The sequence below is a fragment of the Enoplosus armatus genome, chromosome 6 (genome assembly GCF_043641665.1).
Source record: "Enoplosus armatus isolate fEnoArm2 chromosome 6, fEnoArm2.hap1, whole genome shotgun sequence".
In the NCBI taxonomy this organism is placed as follows: Eukaryota; Metazoa; Chordata; class Actinopteri; order Centrarchiformes; family Enoplosidae; genus Enoplosus; species Enoplosus armatus.
This window is the reverse complement of record NC_092185.1, coordinates 6,898,663-6,914,669: the sequence shown is the minus strand read 5'-3', so window position 1 is coordinate 6,914,669 and position 16,007 is coordinate 6,898,663. Positions and strand designations below refer to the sequence as shown.

Sequence of the window (16,007 nt, the reverse complement as noted above, 5' to 3'; positions counted from 1 at the left end):
CTCAGAACTATGCCACTATTGACCTTTTGTCCCAGCAGACATTTTAACCACAGCTAACTACTATCGTTAATGATGGCTCTTTATTGTTGCAGTAAGCCATTCCAGTGAGTCACCCTGCCTAAATGATATACAGCCATTATTGTTATCAGGTGCACTTGTGATTTTACTGCTAATGTCTGCTGTAATAAAAGGTGTACTGTTGTTAAATCAATTATTTTTCACGTGTATTCTAGGATGTGGAATTTTTTGACGGTTTTAGTAATTTCAAACAAATACTATTGTTAAAGAAGACATCTTGAACTCAATCCTGCTTGCATTGAAGTTTTTGTGTGCATTGTATCTACAGGTAAACCTACAGAAGGACTGTATATCCATAGGGATATAAATTTCTGTCTGTGAAGACTTTGTGAAGAATATTTCCATCCTGATGTGAAATAATTGAACACTTTAACTGTAAAAACATTTATGGTACATTCTATTTTACATACTTTTGCTTCCTGTTGGATAGTTTGATCTCTAATAATGCATAATACACAATTCTATTAATTGGTCGTCTTGCATGTAATTAGTGCATTTCTTTGATATGTAGATAAAAGAAGCAGGTATCTTCTCACAAAATGTGAATACCAATGTCTTAAAAAACTATAATCTCTGCACACAATAGGTGCTCATTAAATACCTTTGATAAATGAATTCTAGCCTAAGTGGTAGGCCTGTCCACATTTTCTTTCTAATTAAAACAACACTGAACGTAAGATTGGCCTTCAACTCTTCTTTTTAAATGACAAACATGCTGTGGTCTCTGTGCAGCCTGGAGAGCTGCCAGACAAGAAGTCAGCAGTGACCTCTAGCGTTTGTGCTGTATTGAAGTGAAAATAGTGTATCGTCTTTTGTTGTTGTTGTTGTTGTTGTTGTTGTTGTTGTATTTATGCTCTTTTATACCTCTTGTGTTTGCTGTTTTATTGCTGTCTGCTGTTAGATTTCATGGATAGTGTCCGTCTAATATTAATCGTAGGGTTATTGGGTCATTTAAAAGAGACATTCCCTCGAACTGACCCGCGTAGTAAAATATAAATATATATATACGGGGGGGGGGGGGGGGGGGTGAACTATTAGATTAATGTATACATGTTCCTGCTCATCCTTATTTAATGTGGGTTTTAGTTTTGGATCGGTGTTTTGTTACCAGCCTCGCATGTGTTTCTGCACATATAGTGCGCAGGACGCAGCCTAGTGAACACTTTGGAAAACTGACAAGGGATTGGCAAATCATTTCCTTGCCTGGGAATGACGTCCCTCCAGCACAGTTCAGTTATATTTAGAGCCTATATATAGTGGAGTCGCCCCCTAGGCTTTGTTGACTCTGCAGCAGGCAGGAGCAGGAGATCAGGATGCTGAAAGGAGACGTCCTGAAACTGACACCATGTGACCTATATAGTTACAAATTTGTTTGTGACCATTAAAGCATAAACAGGAATACCTCAGTCTGGCTTCCAATGAGATTTAATAAAAGAAAAGTAGTATTATTTGCACATACACAACTTGTACATCACTAAATGTGGTAATCCGGGTTTATATACATCTATAGTTGTAAATTAAACCTGTCTAAATCAGCAATAATATATTTACAGAGGACAAAAGACGGGGTTTTACTGCACACATTGCGACACTGGAGTCGAGAGATATACCCCAAACCGGTTGAAGTCTCCAGCTATGCTTTCTGGGTAAAGTGCGCCCCGGTATCCGCCCATATTCGCTTTAAGGAGGCCAACCTGAGCAGCTAGGCCGGACGCTGGATCAAATGGAAAGTTCAATCGATTAATTTGCCCACTTTTTTTTTTTTTTGCATGTTCCCGCTTGGCTTCTGAAACGAGGTAGACCGACTTAAATGCGGGCGTTTTGGTGTGAAATAGGAAATGCAGAGATCGTGTGAAACGAGAGGATTATCAGCTTGACTTATTTGGTCGCTACTTCGGACGCGGAACTCCACTCGCTAAAAGGTAAAACAAATGGATACGATTCATACGTGTGTTTCGCTTTATGGTTTGCTGCAACGTTGTGCTCCCTAATTTAGTGCACAGGTCGGTGTGTCCGCTGTGTAACCACTGAGCAATATCATTATAGTGGAGATATTCGTTTTCGTTGGGAGTGCAAACTACGCCCAATTGTTAACCTAACGTCTGGCCCTGCAATGCAGACCTTTGGGCTAGCCTGTCAATGGCGGCTTCAAAATCTGCACCCTTCCCCTTTTGAATGAATGATACCGAGTTTGTCCGGGGCACACGGTGCAGACAACGCTGCCTTAATTGATTCCTTTCGTAAATCACACCGGGTTAGCTCATAGGGGCTAGTTAGCTTACGTTTGAGGCTGTGGGGCGAGCACCAATGCTAAGCTAGCTAACAGCACAGCAGCCTGGTTATTTAAACACAAGTGCTCGGAGGTTTTCACACTACCAATCTGGCAACCCCCGCAGGCACAGAGCAGTGGATTTAAATCAAATTCCTGTCGACTTTTAAGCCAGCTCTAGGTGTTGTTGCCTGCTTGAACACAGGGCAGGGGCTTTCATTGAAAAGTGTGGAGGCCTGTTTTAATCTCGGCTAATTCACATAGGTGACACACTGTTACAAAGTAGGCTAATATTTATATGGCTGCTAATCAGTCGCCCATTTCTCCATTAGTCCTCGCCGTGTTGGTGATTCTCCTGGTGTGCTATGGTTTGATGTAAAAATGTAGTTTGCTATTCGAGTATAACCCTGTTGTCAGTGATTTAATACATAAAAAGGTGGATACACAATGCCATCCAGATGATGTCAACATAAGGCGACTATGACTGGCATAGTTATTTGTCAGGAAATGTTTTTTTTCCATTTAAACATCATAACTTTACCACAGTGTGAGGCAACACATTGAATGAATCAGTGTGTCTGAACTCTGCTACAACACCAGTGAGGGTTAGAAAACCAGTTTACTTATTATTGCATCATTAATTAACTGTATTCCTCCATTACATCCCTGTCTGCTGCTGAATAGACTTGACAGTTAACTGCACTTGTACTACGTTCAGTTATTCAAAGGCACTTTCATGGCTTTATAAGATGAAAAGTGATAGTATTTCTTCAGGCATGGCAAGCATGTGGCAGACAAGTATTGCTTGAACGGCCCGTGACATTGTCCATAGTCTTATCTGCTCAGGTAAAGATAAGGCTGTTTCCTAATGCCTCACTGTAATATGTGTAAATCACAGAATTTGATCATTTCAGGGAGCATTTTAAAGTGCTGCAAACACTAACACGCATGGTAAAAGTATACCTTTTGTCGGCCAAATACCTATCAAACCACATTCTCGTTTTTGTTTGTCTTGAAAAGGCAATGATAGTCAGTGGAGCTCCTCCCTGACTGCAGGCTGTGCGGAGCTGTGAGCAGTATGTACTGTAACTTCTGAAAAGGCCAGCTGCCACTATTGATGGGTGCTGCTCCACAAAGCAGTCAGACAGCAGAGAGCCTCCCAGTTGCTTGTCAATTTTGGAGCCTTAATGTAATGTCATAGATTTCTGCCGGGGGTTAGTTTCTGTTCTGTGGCTGCTACTCAGAAAATGCCACTGAATGTGTTGCTGGATTTAGACATTTGATTACATAAACACGGTATTCACAACTATCTTATCTCTATCCTATTTTTTTTTTTACTTCAGTACCTGATCATTTGTGATATGAAGTTATTTTTGTGTCACAGAACAGTTTAAAATTCAATTATGATGAATTCATTTTCATTCATTCAGTGTTTATATTCCCTCATTTGCACACATAATCTCTTGCAGGTGTACTGCAAGCTTTTTCTAAATTGAAAGCAAAGATAATGGTGTGAAATTTTCCATTGAATCAGCAGTGTCATTAAAAGAATAGTTGAGGCATTATGACTAAGTGATATTGATGCATTGACATTGTCTCATTCGGCCTCTCCTGAGGACGTAGATTTCCCAGCAAGCCGACAGCGTGTCAGACAGAAATGAGGAGCTGCAAATGGAGCTAGTTGACTAAATTGTTTAAAGTGACACTTCACTACTGGAAATAGTTTTATCCAGTCACAACAGAATATAACCTCTTGAGAGTGCAGAGAGGTTTAAGCATCAGTGAAATACACTTCTAAACTTTTAACCTTTTTAAGGCTTTGATGGTGCCCCAGTTGAATTGATGCTGTGCCAGATGAGAGATGTCTGTGTCTGTTGAGTATAATGTGCTTTTTTTTGGTCCCACAGGTGAATCATGACAGAATATAAGCTGGTAGTGGTGGGAGCTGGTGGCGTTGGCAAGAGCGCACTTACTATTCAACTCATCCAGAATCACTTTGTGGATGAATATGATCCCACCATTGAGGTAAAGAAACTTTGTGTGTACACGTATGTGTGAATATGTGTGTGCACTCAAGTCCATGACTGTATCCATGGTTTTGTGTGTATTTTGGTATGGGGGCAGTACAAGGAGAAACTCTTCTAAAAAAGGAGTTGCAGCAGGTTCTTCTGGTTTAAGTCTTAAAAAGACACCAAACAGGTTTTTAATAACTTTTCATGCGTGTCTGCCTGCCTGTCTGCTTTCTCAGGGGGCCAGCCTACGCTGAGTGAACACCGTCTCACTATAATTTCAATCAATTATTGATGTGCCGTTGCAGGTTAGAGCTCCACTATAGATTATTTGAATACAAGATAACATCTGAAACAATAGCCGCTCACTGGATCAGACAGTAATTATTTGTGTTGGATCAGGCCGAGTGTGACCATCAGTGTGATGGAAAGCTGGAGTGCTTTGGCACAGTGGAAATTAGGACCTCATTATAATTTGAGGTCTGCTGGAAAATGGAGTGCCCTACTACAGCTAGAGTAGGGCAACAATTAAATGCAGTCCTGTGGCATCTTTCAGGAAAATCATGTCAATGCAATCACGTCATGATGGAACGATAAAAACAATTCTGTTTGAATTAATAATAAAAAAGGCATTATACTACATTATGATATTACTTTTAACCACAGTTCACTCTGTTGAACATGTATGTTTTTCTTGTATGTTATGTATAAATATTCCATCTCTTGTGATATTAATTGTTATTCTAATACAGCTAGGGGCCATGTAAAATGAAATCATGAACAACCTTTAAAAATGTTGCACTCTATTATACCACATATAAAAATGCTTATAATTAGTATAATTCATAATTATTTAATTATGTCATCGACAATCATCGCCATTATTTTTTTTATTAAGCTGCTATGTGGACCCTCAGCCCACTTAATCCCAGAGTTCTGGTCACTCTCTTCCTCTTCCAGGACTCCTACAGAAAGCAGGTTGTGATCGACGGAGAGACGTGTCTGCTGGACATCCTGGACACTGCAGGTCAGGAGGAGTACAGCGCCATGAGGGATCAGTACATGAGGACAGGGGAGGGCTTCCTCTGTGTCTTTGCCATCAACAACACCAAGTCCTTCGAGGACATTCACCACTATAGGTGAGCTAAGAGATGAAACGTCTGCCGTCTTTGGACCCCGTGTGAAGGCAGAGATTTAATCACGTTTAGAAGGGATACCATTTCGGGGTGGCCTAAGGGTATAAGGTGCTGACCATGTCCTCTCAATATGCCTGGTTCGAGTCCGGCCGGGAACCTTTGTTTCATGTCATTTCCTGTAAGCTCTCTACTGGCCGCTGTCTAATAAAAGGCAAACAACTAAAAAAAAAAAATACATACATTAGAAAAGTCACAAGATTTTACGTGTGGTGGTTTAATTCTCATATCCCTTGTCACTTTATTTCTCCGCGCCATGTTGTTCATGGCTGATGACCTTTTTTGATTAGTGTATGTGACCTTTCGACACGCACAATTTGGGAAAGTGTAACGAAGAGCTGAGTGATAATTAAATGTCATCATTCATTGCATCCTCATAAAATTTTACTGTGACAGAATACTTTTATTTATTATTTATAATTTATTTAAACATGAGAACTGTGACCTATAAGTTTTACCAAAATCTGTCACAAGGTCAAAGTTTAAATTCTTAATTATATTTTTTGACATTTATGGGAACTCTGAATTTTAACATTCAGAATATATGTGATAATTGCAATATATGCAAGTGTAAATGGCCTAAGGGGCTGCAACACACAATAAATGATGACCTTATTCTTACTCTGTTTATGACCTTTTATTCTAGTTGCTCTGAACAGATAAAAGTGGTTTAACATCACATTAAGTACAGGGTTTGTACAAAGTCTTGAAAGTTTGGGAAAATGCTTAATTTTAACAGTTATGTTTTCAAGGTTAGGAATAAGCTTGAATTCGAATGTACTTCTTGAAGAATGCTTGATTTTTAACATAATCTGGTGTTTCATCTTCACTGTCACACATGTAAACCAAAAATCTCTTAATATTAAAAATGAAGCAACCCTGTTGTCATATTTGTTTGTTTTTCCCCTGGCGTCTTAGCAAGCATTAAATGATAATGATCAAAACATATAATCAAAGTTAATATGAACAGCTGGTAAAATAAACAAAGTGACAGTGTACATTGATTGCTGTGGGTATAAAGGGATTCTGTAAACCTATTTTTCGCAATGGCATTTATAGTAACAATTTTAGATGTGGTGATAAAGGCTTTGAGAGTCTGGAGAGTTTTAGGGACCTTGAAAGTGCTTGAAAAGTGCTAGAATTTTACTCTTAAAAAGTTGTACGAACCCTGTAAGAAGCCCTCAGAATATTAGCTCAGTTGCATTAAAATCTAATGAAATTTCTATTGTGTCTGTCAATGTCCAGAGAACAGATTAAGCGGGTGAAGGACTCTGAGGACGTCCCAATGGTGCTGGTGGGGAACAAGTGTGACCTCCCGTCCCGGACAGTGGACACCAAGCAGGCTCAGGACTTAGCACGCAGCTACGGCATTCCCTTTATTGAGACCTCAGCCAAAACCAGACAGGTGAGAGTCCAGCCAGAGTCGGCCACGCCCTCGAGACTCAAACAGTTGAACTTTTCAGTCTGTCACTAAGCTGCTGGAGTATTCCACTGCAGGTCTGTAGAGCATGCTGAATGGTGAGAAGTTGCTTGTGGTCTCAGGGGGTATTTGGCTTGATGGACACTGCAGTTCTTCTATAAATTTCACTTTGAAAACAAATTTTGTGATTCCAGATAAGCTCATAGTAATTTTTAAGTGTGCTTGCTACGGCTTTATAATCTTGCCACTTGGATCACAAGAAAAGTTAAAGTCTTGAGTCATGTGGTGCTGTTGATTTGTGTCACATTCAGTGGCTCTAATTTCTTTCTTTTTTTTTTTATAATAACATTGCTTGGAAATGTCTCAGGCAATGTGCTGCGCATCATTAAATCCTCTTTGGTTAATTGAATGTTTTATTTATGGGTGATAATGTAATCATTGCATGCTACTTTATTATGGATATTTGAAATTACATCGTCATTAGGGCCATCTGCAAAGGATCCTGCATTATAAATAATCAGCAAATCAGTACACGTGTGTCAAGGAGTCTGCATGACAGGACAAACTGTCGGTAATTACTCAGGGGGGGGTTGATGATTCTGCTTACCGGTTACTGTGACTGGGTGTTGGAAGATTTGTTGTGGCTCCGTCGCATCAAATGGTGTGTGTTGTGAGCATGGCCTTAGGTGGCTGACGCAGTGATCTTTAAACACACCCTTTCCTGGCCTCTCTGACCTGGGGTGAATCACGGCTCCTTCTGGTGCGGGGAAATTAATTCCACAATGATTGATTTCTTACAGCTCTGTTCACCTATTCCTACCTGAGTGTACCAATAATTCACTATCCCACACGGTGCTGTTGCTGTTGGACCAGCAACTGTCTCTTGCATTCAAAACCATTCAGTGTTTCCCAAATCTCATTTCATCTGGCTTTTCTTGGAAATCTGGAAAAGAAATAAGGCACAATCAAAATATGCTCCTAATGCATGCACTTCTTCTTTTTATATTAGGCTAGGCAGGTAAAGAGATACTCCACTCTAATCTGTTTTGCAACTGTAGGCTTAAAAAGTGGCTGTTTTTATAGCATGTTTTTTTTTTATAGTTCAGTTTAAATTGATTTCAACGTTGACACTTACATGATGAAAATGAAATATTATAATTCTCAAACCACTTGTGCGCCATAATCCACCTCTTCACTGTCGATGTGTGTGCTCAGTATGTTCCAAACAATTATCTTTTTTGCCAAAATACAGCTAAATACACAGCTCCTTTCAGAGATTCAACGAGGGCGAAAGCGTTACACAGAAACTGTGTATTTGGCTGCATTTTGGCAAAATTATGACTATTTGGAACATACTGAGTGGGACATCTCTTAAGTATGCTTCAATACTTTTTTTTTTTCTGCCGTGAAAACCGTCCCCATTGGAATTCAATCTAGCCACAAACTTTTTCAAGTCTACATTAGGTGAGTGTTCGGTATTCATAGATTTTGGGTGGAGTGTCAGTTTATGTAGATGACAGGGCCGGCCAGACATTGCAGGTAGACCCACCTCAAAACATTGGTCTGCTTTGCTCCTTTTGTATCTGTAAGCTGTAACACATGCACCCATACAGTTTGTCCTCCTGTATTCCTCAACATTGAGGGACGTTGTGTCTCATACTGCAGAGAGTGGAAGATGCCTTTTACACTCTGGTACGGGAGATCAGGCTGTACCGGCTCAATAAGCTCAGCAAGGAAGAAAAGACTCCTCGCTGTGTCAAGCTTAAAAAGTGTGTTGTGATGTGAAAGGGGTAAGTGTATGCAGCCGCGTGCCCACCAGCTCTGTGTATCTGTGTGTGTGTGTGTGTGTGTGTGTGTGTGTTGTTGGTGGGGATTGTGGAGAAGACAATGGGAGGAGACGCACAATAAGAGCTGGTGCTTCATGGGTTCTCAAAGCTAACCTGCTGGTTTCTACTGGGGCTGTGGTGAAGCTCTAACAGGAGGCTGAAATAGCTGATGATTTCTTCCCTTTTCAGTGTCTCTGTGTATCATTGCTGATTATTATCTGAGGCCGTTTTCACACTGGGTTCGTTTACTTTCGCTAACCCCGCTGGTCTGGTTTTCTTCTAATCCAGGCGTACGTTTGCGTAATTCTTTCCCTCATCAAGGCACAGGCGTTGACCCTCGTTTCCGCAAGGAAATGATGACTGAGCATTTAGACGTATGCAAGAAAAATGGAAACTGATGTACAGGCAGGCAGAGCCACGTAAGTACGACGCAACTATCTGAACGGGCAGAAAAAAACCAAACAAACCCCCAAAAACAGGCAGACCTTCATTACAACTCCACTGGAGGAAAAAAAAATAACACGACAACAACTTGTTGTTGTTCGCTGCTCGTGCACCCTTGAGGTATTTTATCCGTCGTCTTTTGTTGATTAAAATACAGGAGAAATGAAGAGTTCTCACTGTGAAAAACAGGATTGCGTTCTGACTGTATGGAAGCAATAACACAGCTGGCCCAAAGCCAATCAGACCACCTCCTTCAGGTTGACTCGGCGAAGGATTCTTGGTCTGCACTCATGTTCAGAAAAAATCGTTCATATTATCAAAGCGAATCATTCCCGGATTCGGACGAAACTACCAGTGTGAAAGCGTCCTGATCTGCTGAAATCAACGTGAAGAAAGGGGTTTGGGCTGGTGAGCCAACATTTGTGATCAAAGGAGATTATGGTGAATCTGGGAGCAAATCATGTGCTGAAATGTTTCCAAGGAGGACGTGGTCTAAGGAACTGGCAGATATGTTGTGAACAAAAATTGTGTGTGTTTTGTGGGTGAGAGAGTTTTTCTTGCGGTCACAAATCCCTTAGTCTTTATTCTTTCCTTTCCTGCTGTCTTTGTCACAACCTGAAGTGACCTCAGGCTTTTTGCTCTGCAGCTCCTTGCAGATTAATCATCATCATCATCACATTTATTGCACCATACAAACTGTTGTAGTACTTGTGTACTTGCCTCAGTCTGGCATCAACGGACACTAGCTGCATTTACATGGAGCCGTTTAATTCTCTAATAATAAGAATAAGAGCTCAGTTAGAGTATAAAAGCCTCATTTAAAAACTCCAGTCAGGATAAATTGGCCCATTCAAAGGTGGAGAAAAAAATGAAAAACCTTTTTTTATGAACTGTGTTTTCCATTTCTTTTCATTTTCAGAATATCACACACTTCTTTACTTAAATCAAAGCAGTTCACCTGAGGAAGACGTGTCACTCTCTCTCCTTTTTATTTGTTTGAGAGTTTTATACCACTTTTCCGAGTGTTGCATCTTTCCCAGGGGAACCATCTTCAAATAGTTTGTTTATTAGTTTTAGGGAGATAAACAGAAGGCTCGCCTTCTGTTCAGTAACTCTGTTAGTAGAATATTTTTATAAAACTGTTGCTTCAGTACAAACCCACAGCAGTAAACCAGTATTGGTGCCAAGTGCTCGATGCAGGTCCATCTTTTTTTTCTTTTTCTTTTTTACAGTTTGCTTGTGTGGGCGGACTGCACAGACTATTGCAAACGTAAACAGGACAACTTGTTCTGACATTTTATGTAGTGGCCATTTAAACATGTTGTTGGGGTTGTAAATAGGATTCATTACATTCAGAGGGAAAGAAATTGGCTCATTTAACTGCAGCTACTGTCTGTGTGTTGTCGGTGGGAACACTGCTGACGTTTACTCTGAAGTACATGACATTACAGTTCTGTTTGAGCTGTACTTAATTCAGCTGTGTCACACGTAGCCTAAACTGGACTGATGAATTTACCTGCACTCTGATGTACACAGTACAGCTTTGGTTAAAACTGATGTAAAATGGACTTTGACATTATCCAAATGGATTTTTGGAGAATTAAGTGTAATTTCTGGTTTTGAATTGGGGAAAAAAGAATTCAAATAATAAAATGAAACTGCCAGAGATAGAAAATGTTTGGTCAAAGTTTTGCTTCTTTGGCAGTGGAACAAGTCAAGGCTACACATCAGTTTGATATTAAAGGTTGGGGTGTTGATTGGATTTTAATCTCTTTAGAGTGCAATTACCCTTTTTAAATTCAGCAGCTTTTGAAATTTCACCTCAGAATCAAAGCACATTGTCAATCCTTTTAAATGTTGCCAGGCTGTATAGTATTTGTCTTTATTGTTTATGTATGTGATTTTTGGTATTCTGGTATGAAAATGAAAACCTGTAACTAATGCATTGGGTTTTTTTCTTCTTCTCCAGGGCGTTGATGATGCCTTTTACACATTAGTGCGAGAAATCCGGAAGCATAAGGAGAAGATGAGCAAGGAGGGCAAAAAGAAGAAAAAGAAGTCCAAGACAAAGTGTACACTTATGTGAATAATCACCCCTTTTCAAGACAGACTAAAAAAAAAAAAGAACTATGTTGAACAGTTAAAGTAATACATTTTGTACATTACACTAAATTATTAGCCTCTTTCTCAATACCCACCATACTGAATACTAAACCAGACCTGATTTTTCTGCCTTTCTTTTATTTGCTACCTGGACACCAATAAGCTTTATTTTCAGTTTAGTGCCAGTTGCCCACATGTGTTGGTCCAACAGCCTGTTTGATTTTATAGGATGATGTTGATTTGGGTAATTTTATACAACTGCAGAGCTGTGAGCTAATTGCACCACAACTCATGTTTGACAAATTATTCATTAACAACTTTTTGTTTTTTTTCCCCCCCTTTGCTTAAAAGGTCTTGACCTGCAAAAGTTCTGTAATGCCCTTTTTTTAAGTAAGGGATGCCAAAGAATGAATTTTCATCCCAATTCTCGTAGACAAAACAGTTTTTGAAGAAAGGACCAACATTCAGCCAGATGAGATCCAAATGTCCCAGCCACTGTGTAATGTCCCCATCTCTAATGATCTCTAGATATGACTTAGTTATGTCACTGATATAAGTATGCATGCAAACTCCTACTCTTCTCCGAATGTTTTAACACCCTAATTAGCTATTAATTGATTTGCAATATGTCAATGCTTTGTACTGTGTGGGGAGTGATTTCTTGCCTACATGAGACGTTTGTTTTTTTTGTCATTTCTTTTTGCATGCATTGTGTCCTAGATGACATGCGTATTGCAAACTGCCTCTGGTTGATGCATTTTAGCAGAGCCAGCAATGAGGAACTCTGACCCAAGTGGACATCGTACACTCTAGTTTTTCAGGTTTATGTAAAGTGATCAGTTCTTTGCTGTGAGAAAGAAATCGGCCATTTTTTGCTCGATCAATGACGGATTCAAAGATACCCATTTTATGATAACCGAATGGGACTAGCAGCCAGGTTTTGTGTTGGCCAGAGTCATTTTATGTTGCAGGGATTCATGCCTCATCACAATCTAATGTCGATCAGCTTGTTTGACCTCACTGGTCACACATTTCCTGCTTTTCTTCACTGTAAGGCTTGACTGCAGGATTGCTTTTAATTCACGCTGACAATAATCATGTCATTGCTATTTGTTACAAAACAATTTAAAGAGCTCCCCTGTCATTCATATTTAAACAGTATGAGGACCCTTTTTATCAGCTCATTATTCAGTGTTTTTTTTAGGTTAGGTTTTAAATTTGGGGGTTCGTGATTCTCTAGTAGCCGGCCATAGAGGTGTCATGCCTTGCACATTTTCCCTAAGCTGTTGACTCTTTGGCTTGTGACTGGCTAGAAAGCAGAATGCATCTTTTAAGCAGCTTTCAGGAATATTTCTCCTGGTGTGGTGTCACAGAGGTTGTTAAAAATGTTGTCCAAATGGATCTTCAGATTCTTCCTTTTTTTACGGAGCTTTTGAAAGGGTTTTTGGATTCATTTCCTAAAGTGTTGAAATTGTTTGGTGCACTTGCCTTTCAACAGAAATGATTGTCCAGCAAAATAATTTGTCATTTTCTCTCACAAAGCTTGTGTATCGTGGTGATGTAACTGGAACTGATGTTTATAAATGAGGCTATAATTGCCATAAAATTGGTTTTTAGAGAAAATTGTCTGAATTTATAAAAAAAAAGAAAAAGCCCTAGTTTCTTTCCCAGGTCAACCCATATTTCACCTTCTCCATTGTATTTACAAGCCGTTCCCCTGGGGATTTTTATTTGCCTTTATGTTTGCATTAGGTGCTACATTTAGACGGTAGAAAGAGCCGAGACAACATTTACTTTGTCCTGTGTGTGTGCTCAAGAGACACACAAAATGCTGTTCTCGGGGAGCAATGTTATTGACCCAGAAAATCCAGACATGATGCATTTTGCTTTCAGGAGTAATGAATTTTGACCCAGTCTTTTTTTTTTTTTTTTTTTTTCTCATGAAGTAGATAATAACTGTTAATGCAATTTTAATTATGGAACCCTCTTGTTAACAATACTGTTTCAAAAGTAGTTTTACTGAAATGTTTAAAATGTTCCTCTTCCTTTTATTGCGTGCCAACAGCTGATTTCTGAAATGTATCATTTATACCTGGATCATATTTTAACAACCTTTGTATAGTTGTGATACTGAAAGGTGCATATTTTGTAAATTGTGCTTCATTTCGTTGGTGTGTCTAAATGAATGTTGCTTTAATGGAGTTTCACTCCGCTCTGTGTATGTGACTAGAGAGTGTGACTGGGTCCAGGTCTAGGGAAGTGAATGAATGACCACTTTACAACACACCTGTTGTGGGCAGTGTAGAGTGGTGATCTCAAATGAGTCTATTTTTTGCCATGAATCTCACCACTCCTATTTAATGTGTAATAAAGAACAAAGTAAAGAGGAACTTAACTTTGTCTTTCTTTCTTAAAGAAGGTCAAATGCTTGTAATTATCTTTAAGACACTGGGGATCACATCACTGTTCCCCAGCAGGTGGCACTGCTCACTCACTTTGGCAGGGCTCATTCTTTAAGACCACCAAATGTATGAAGGGGCTATTCTCCAGCTGCCCACACTTCCAGAAAAGAGTGAGCCTAGATTTAGCTTTTACAAGTCATGTACGTTTCCCAGAATAAACCAGGACAAAATATGTTAATTTGAGAGAGAGACAGAGAGAGAGAGAGAGACTAAGCAGAAATGCTCATATTGTTTAAAATGCATGGGCAGTCACTTTTGGTGTGAAGAAATAATTTAATGCATTGTCAAGTTGATTATCTTTGAGGTTTAAAGGAAATGAATCCCTGTGAATTTTCAAAATGAACAAAAAGTAACAGTTTCACTTCACCAGGATAACAGTGGCCAGAGGAGATATTCAAAGGGACAGTTTTTTTTGGTGGCTTATTGTAAATAAATCACTCTTCCTCTCTTTCACAAAAGAGGAAAAATCAGACTCTGGAATCCGATAAAGTACTTATTTATTGAGACGTTAAAATCCTTTAAATACTATCATTTAAGTTTGTAATAGCTTAAATTTCATGATAACGATAAATCGGATTAACCAATATGTCATAAATGCTATATCATTGGACTGAAGGTTAGATGACTCATTAAACTTATGCAAATCCCAGAATTGTAATATTATTCAGGAGCCAGTGCAACAAAACCCATTCAAATAAATTACCAGTTTAAACATATATTTACAAAGTGATCACCTAAAAACAACAGTGATATTGAGATTCAGCATCTTAAAAAAAGTAATCAGCTGTATTCACATAAGCTTTATGTTAAATGCAACCATGGAAGTGTAACTTTAGTGCATCATTTTCATAATCTTTGTTTGTGTGCAAAAGCTGTTTCTTAAATACCTCCAGCTGATGGAGAAAACAGTGATATTTGACCTGAAATGTTGCACCACAAATTACAATGAGACAAAATAAAGTTAACAGGTGGTAGATAATTCAGAACTGTCTTTAAATGCAGCAGGTAAGATAATGTGATAAATCAGAATCTGTCTGAGTTATATAGACCATAACCTTCAAAATAAAAGCCCAATAGCAGCTGGTTTAAAGTTACCCTTGGTATTAAGGGAAAGTTTGTGTTGTGAACTTTAATTATATGCATCATAGCTTTATATTATATTCCAAGCACCTCGTGTCCTTCTTTGGTATAACTTCAACATGATGAACTGTTAATGTTATTATGCCTGCATGGCACACGGTTCAATATAGCCATATAATATCTTAATAGCTGGATTCATCATTTCAATATTTAGTTAAGTGCAAAAAGGATTGATATTAGCTAAATCAGCTAAAAAGCCAATGTACAAATAACTCTCAGAAACAGACATAAAAGAGTGCAGACTGATGCAGTGAGCAGAGATAAACCTGCATTTGTTGCTGTTCTGAATGGGTCAACATGCATAATCTGACCTGGCTTCGGGACCCTGCTTTTGAACCAGGACTAACAAAGGTCTGAAACTGCGCCAACTTGGTATGAAAGGGTAAATATGTCTGTAACTATTAGAGTATACCTACTATAAGAATATTTTGGTATTATTTTAATGTTACTATAGATATTTGCTATACAAGATCTGGTTTACTTTGGTTTAAAGGTGATGTGTGGTGTTATTACAGTCGCAGACCTGGGTTTCAAGTGAACATTAATGACCAGGGATTTACCCCTGACAGTCTAGTATGAAACATGAAACTAGTGTTCAGTATCCTCTGTGAAATCCTCTGTGAAAGTGTGAGAACATTTAAGGTTTTAAGGTCCCTTTGGAGTAAAACTCATGCCTTTCATTCTGACTGTTTCTGTCTGTGACTGACGTGGTTTCAATTTATTTTGCAAAAACGTCTCAAGCTCATTTACTCATTTTCAGTATTAAACAACACAGGAAACAGCTCCAGAGATGTTTAATTCTGCCAGCGAAGGTAATCCATAACTTTGAATGAGAAGCGAAGAGTGTTTCGCAAAGTAGCATCAGAATACTAATATCAGGCTACAAAGTTCTGTTCACTTTCATATTAATGTGCAAATTCTTGCTTCTTTTTCCTGCATGTAAACAAACATACAGAACTTCCTCTGGGGCAATCTTTTGTCCAATTTCTGTATTAAAATGTTGCTGGCTGTGGTTACATTATGACCATTCTGTCAAGCAAAGCAAGACTCATGATGAATGAAA

General features: G+C 38.9%; 1 protein-coding gene across 3 annotated transcripts; it reads left to right on the top strand.

Moving 5' to 3' along the window:
- Positions 1-1,772: 1,772 nt before the first annotated feature.
- On the top strand, positions 1,773-13,732 carry kras (v-Ki-ras2 Kirsten rat sarcoma viral oncogene homolog). Of its 3 annotated transcripts, none has more exons than XR_011597395.1 (6): positions 1,773-2,000; positions 4,255-4,372; positions 5,317-5,495; positions 6,795-6,954; positions 9,117-9,214; positions 11,209-11,241. XR_011597395.1 is itself a non-coding variant. In XM_070908068.1 (6 exons), the coding sequence occupies exons 2-5, from the start codon at positions 4,262-4,264 to the stop codon at positions 8,752-8,754; spliced, it is 570 nt and encodes a 189-aa protein (XP_070764169.1). In that variant the 5' UTR covers positions 1,773-2,000; positions 4,255-4,261; the 3' UTR covers positions 8,755-8,759; positions 11,209-11,297. The 3 variants fall into 3 exon arrangements, 2 of the variants coding, with proteins under 2 accessions (XP_070764169.1, XP_070764170.1); XM_070908068.1 differs by lacking the exon at positions 9,117-9,214 and adding an exon at positions 8,635-8,759 and having other exon boundaries at positions 11,209-11,297; XM_070908069.1 differs by lacking the exon at positions 9,117-9,214 and having other exon boundaries at positions 11,209-13,732.
- The last annotated feature ends 2,275 nt before the right edge of the window (positions 13,733-16,007 follow it).

What these genes read in the sequence shown, in the direction of transcription:
- kras (XM_070908068.1), top strand. Translation starts at nt 4,262, where the DNA reads ATGACAGAATATAAGCTGGTAGTGGTGGGAGCTGGTGGCGTTGGCAAG. An exon ending in AATATGATCCCACCATTGAG is followed by an intron (nt 4,373 to 5,316) that starts GTAAAGAAACTT and finishes TTCCTCTTCCAG; the next exon opens with GACTCCTACAGAAAGCAGGT. An exon ending in GAGGACATTCACCACTATAG is followed by an intron (nt 5,496 to 6,794) that starts GTGAGCTAAGAG and finishes GTCAATGTCCAG; the next exon opens with AGAACAGATTAAGCGGGTGA.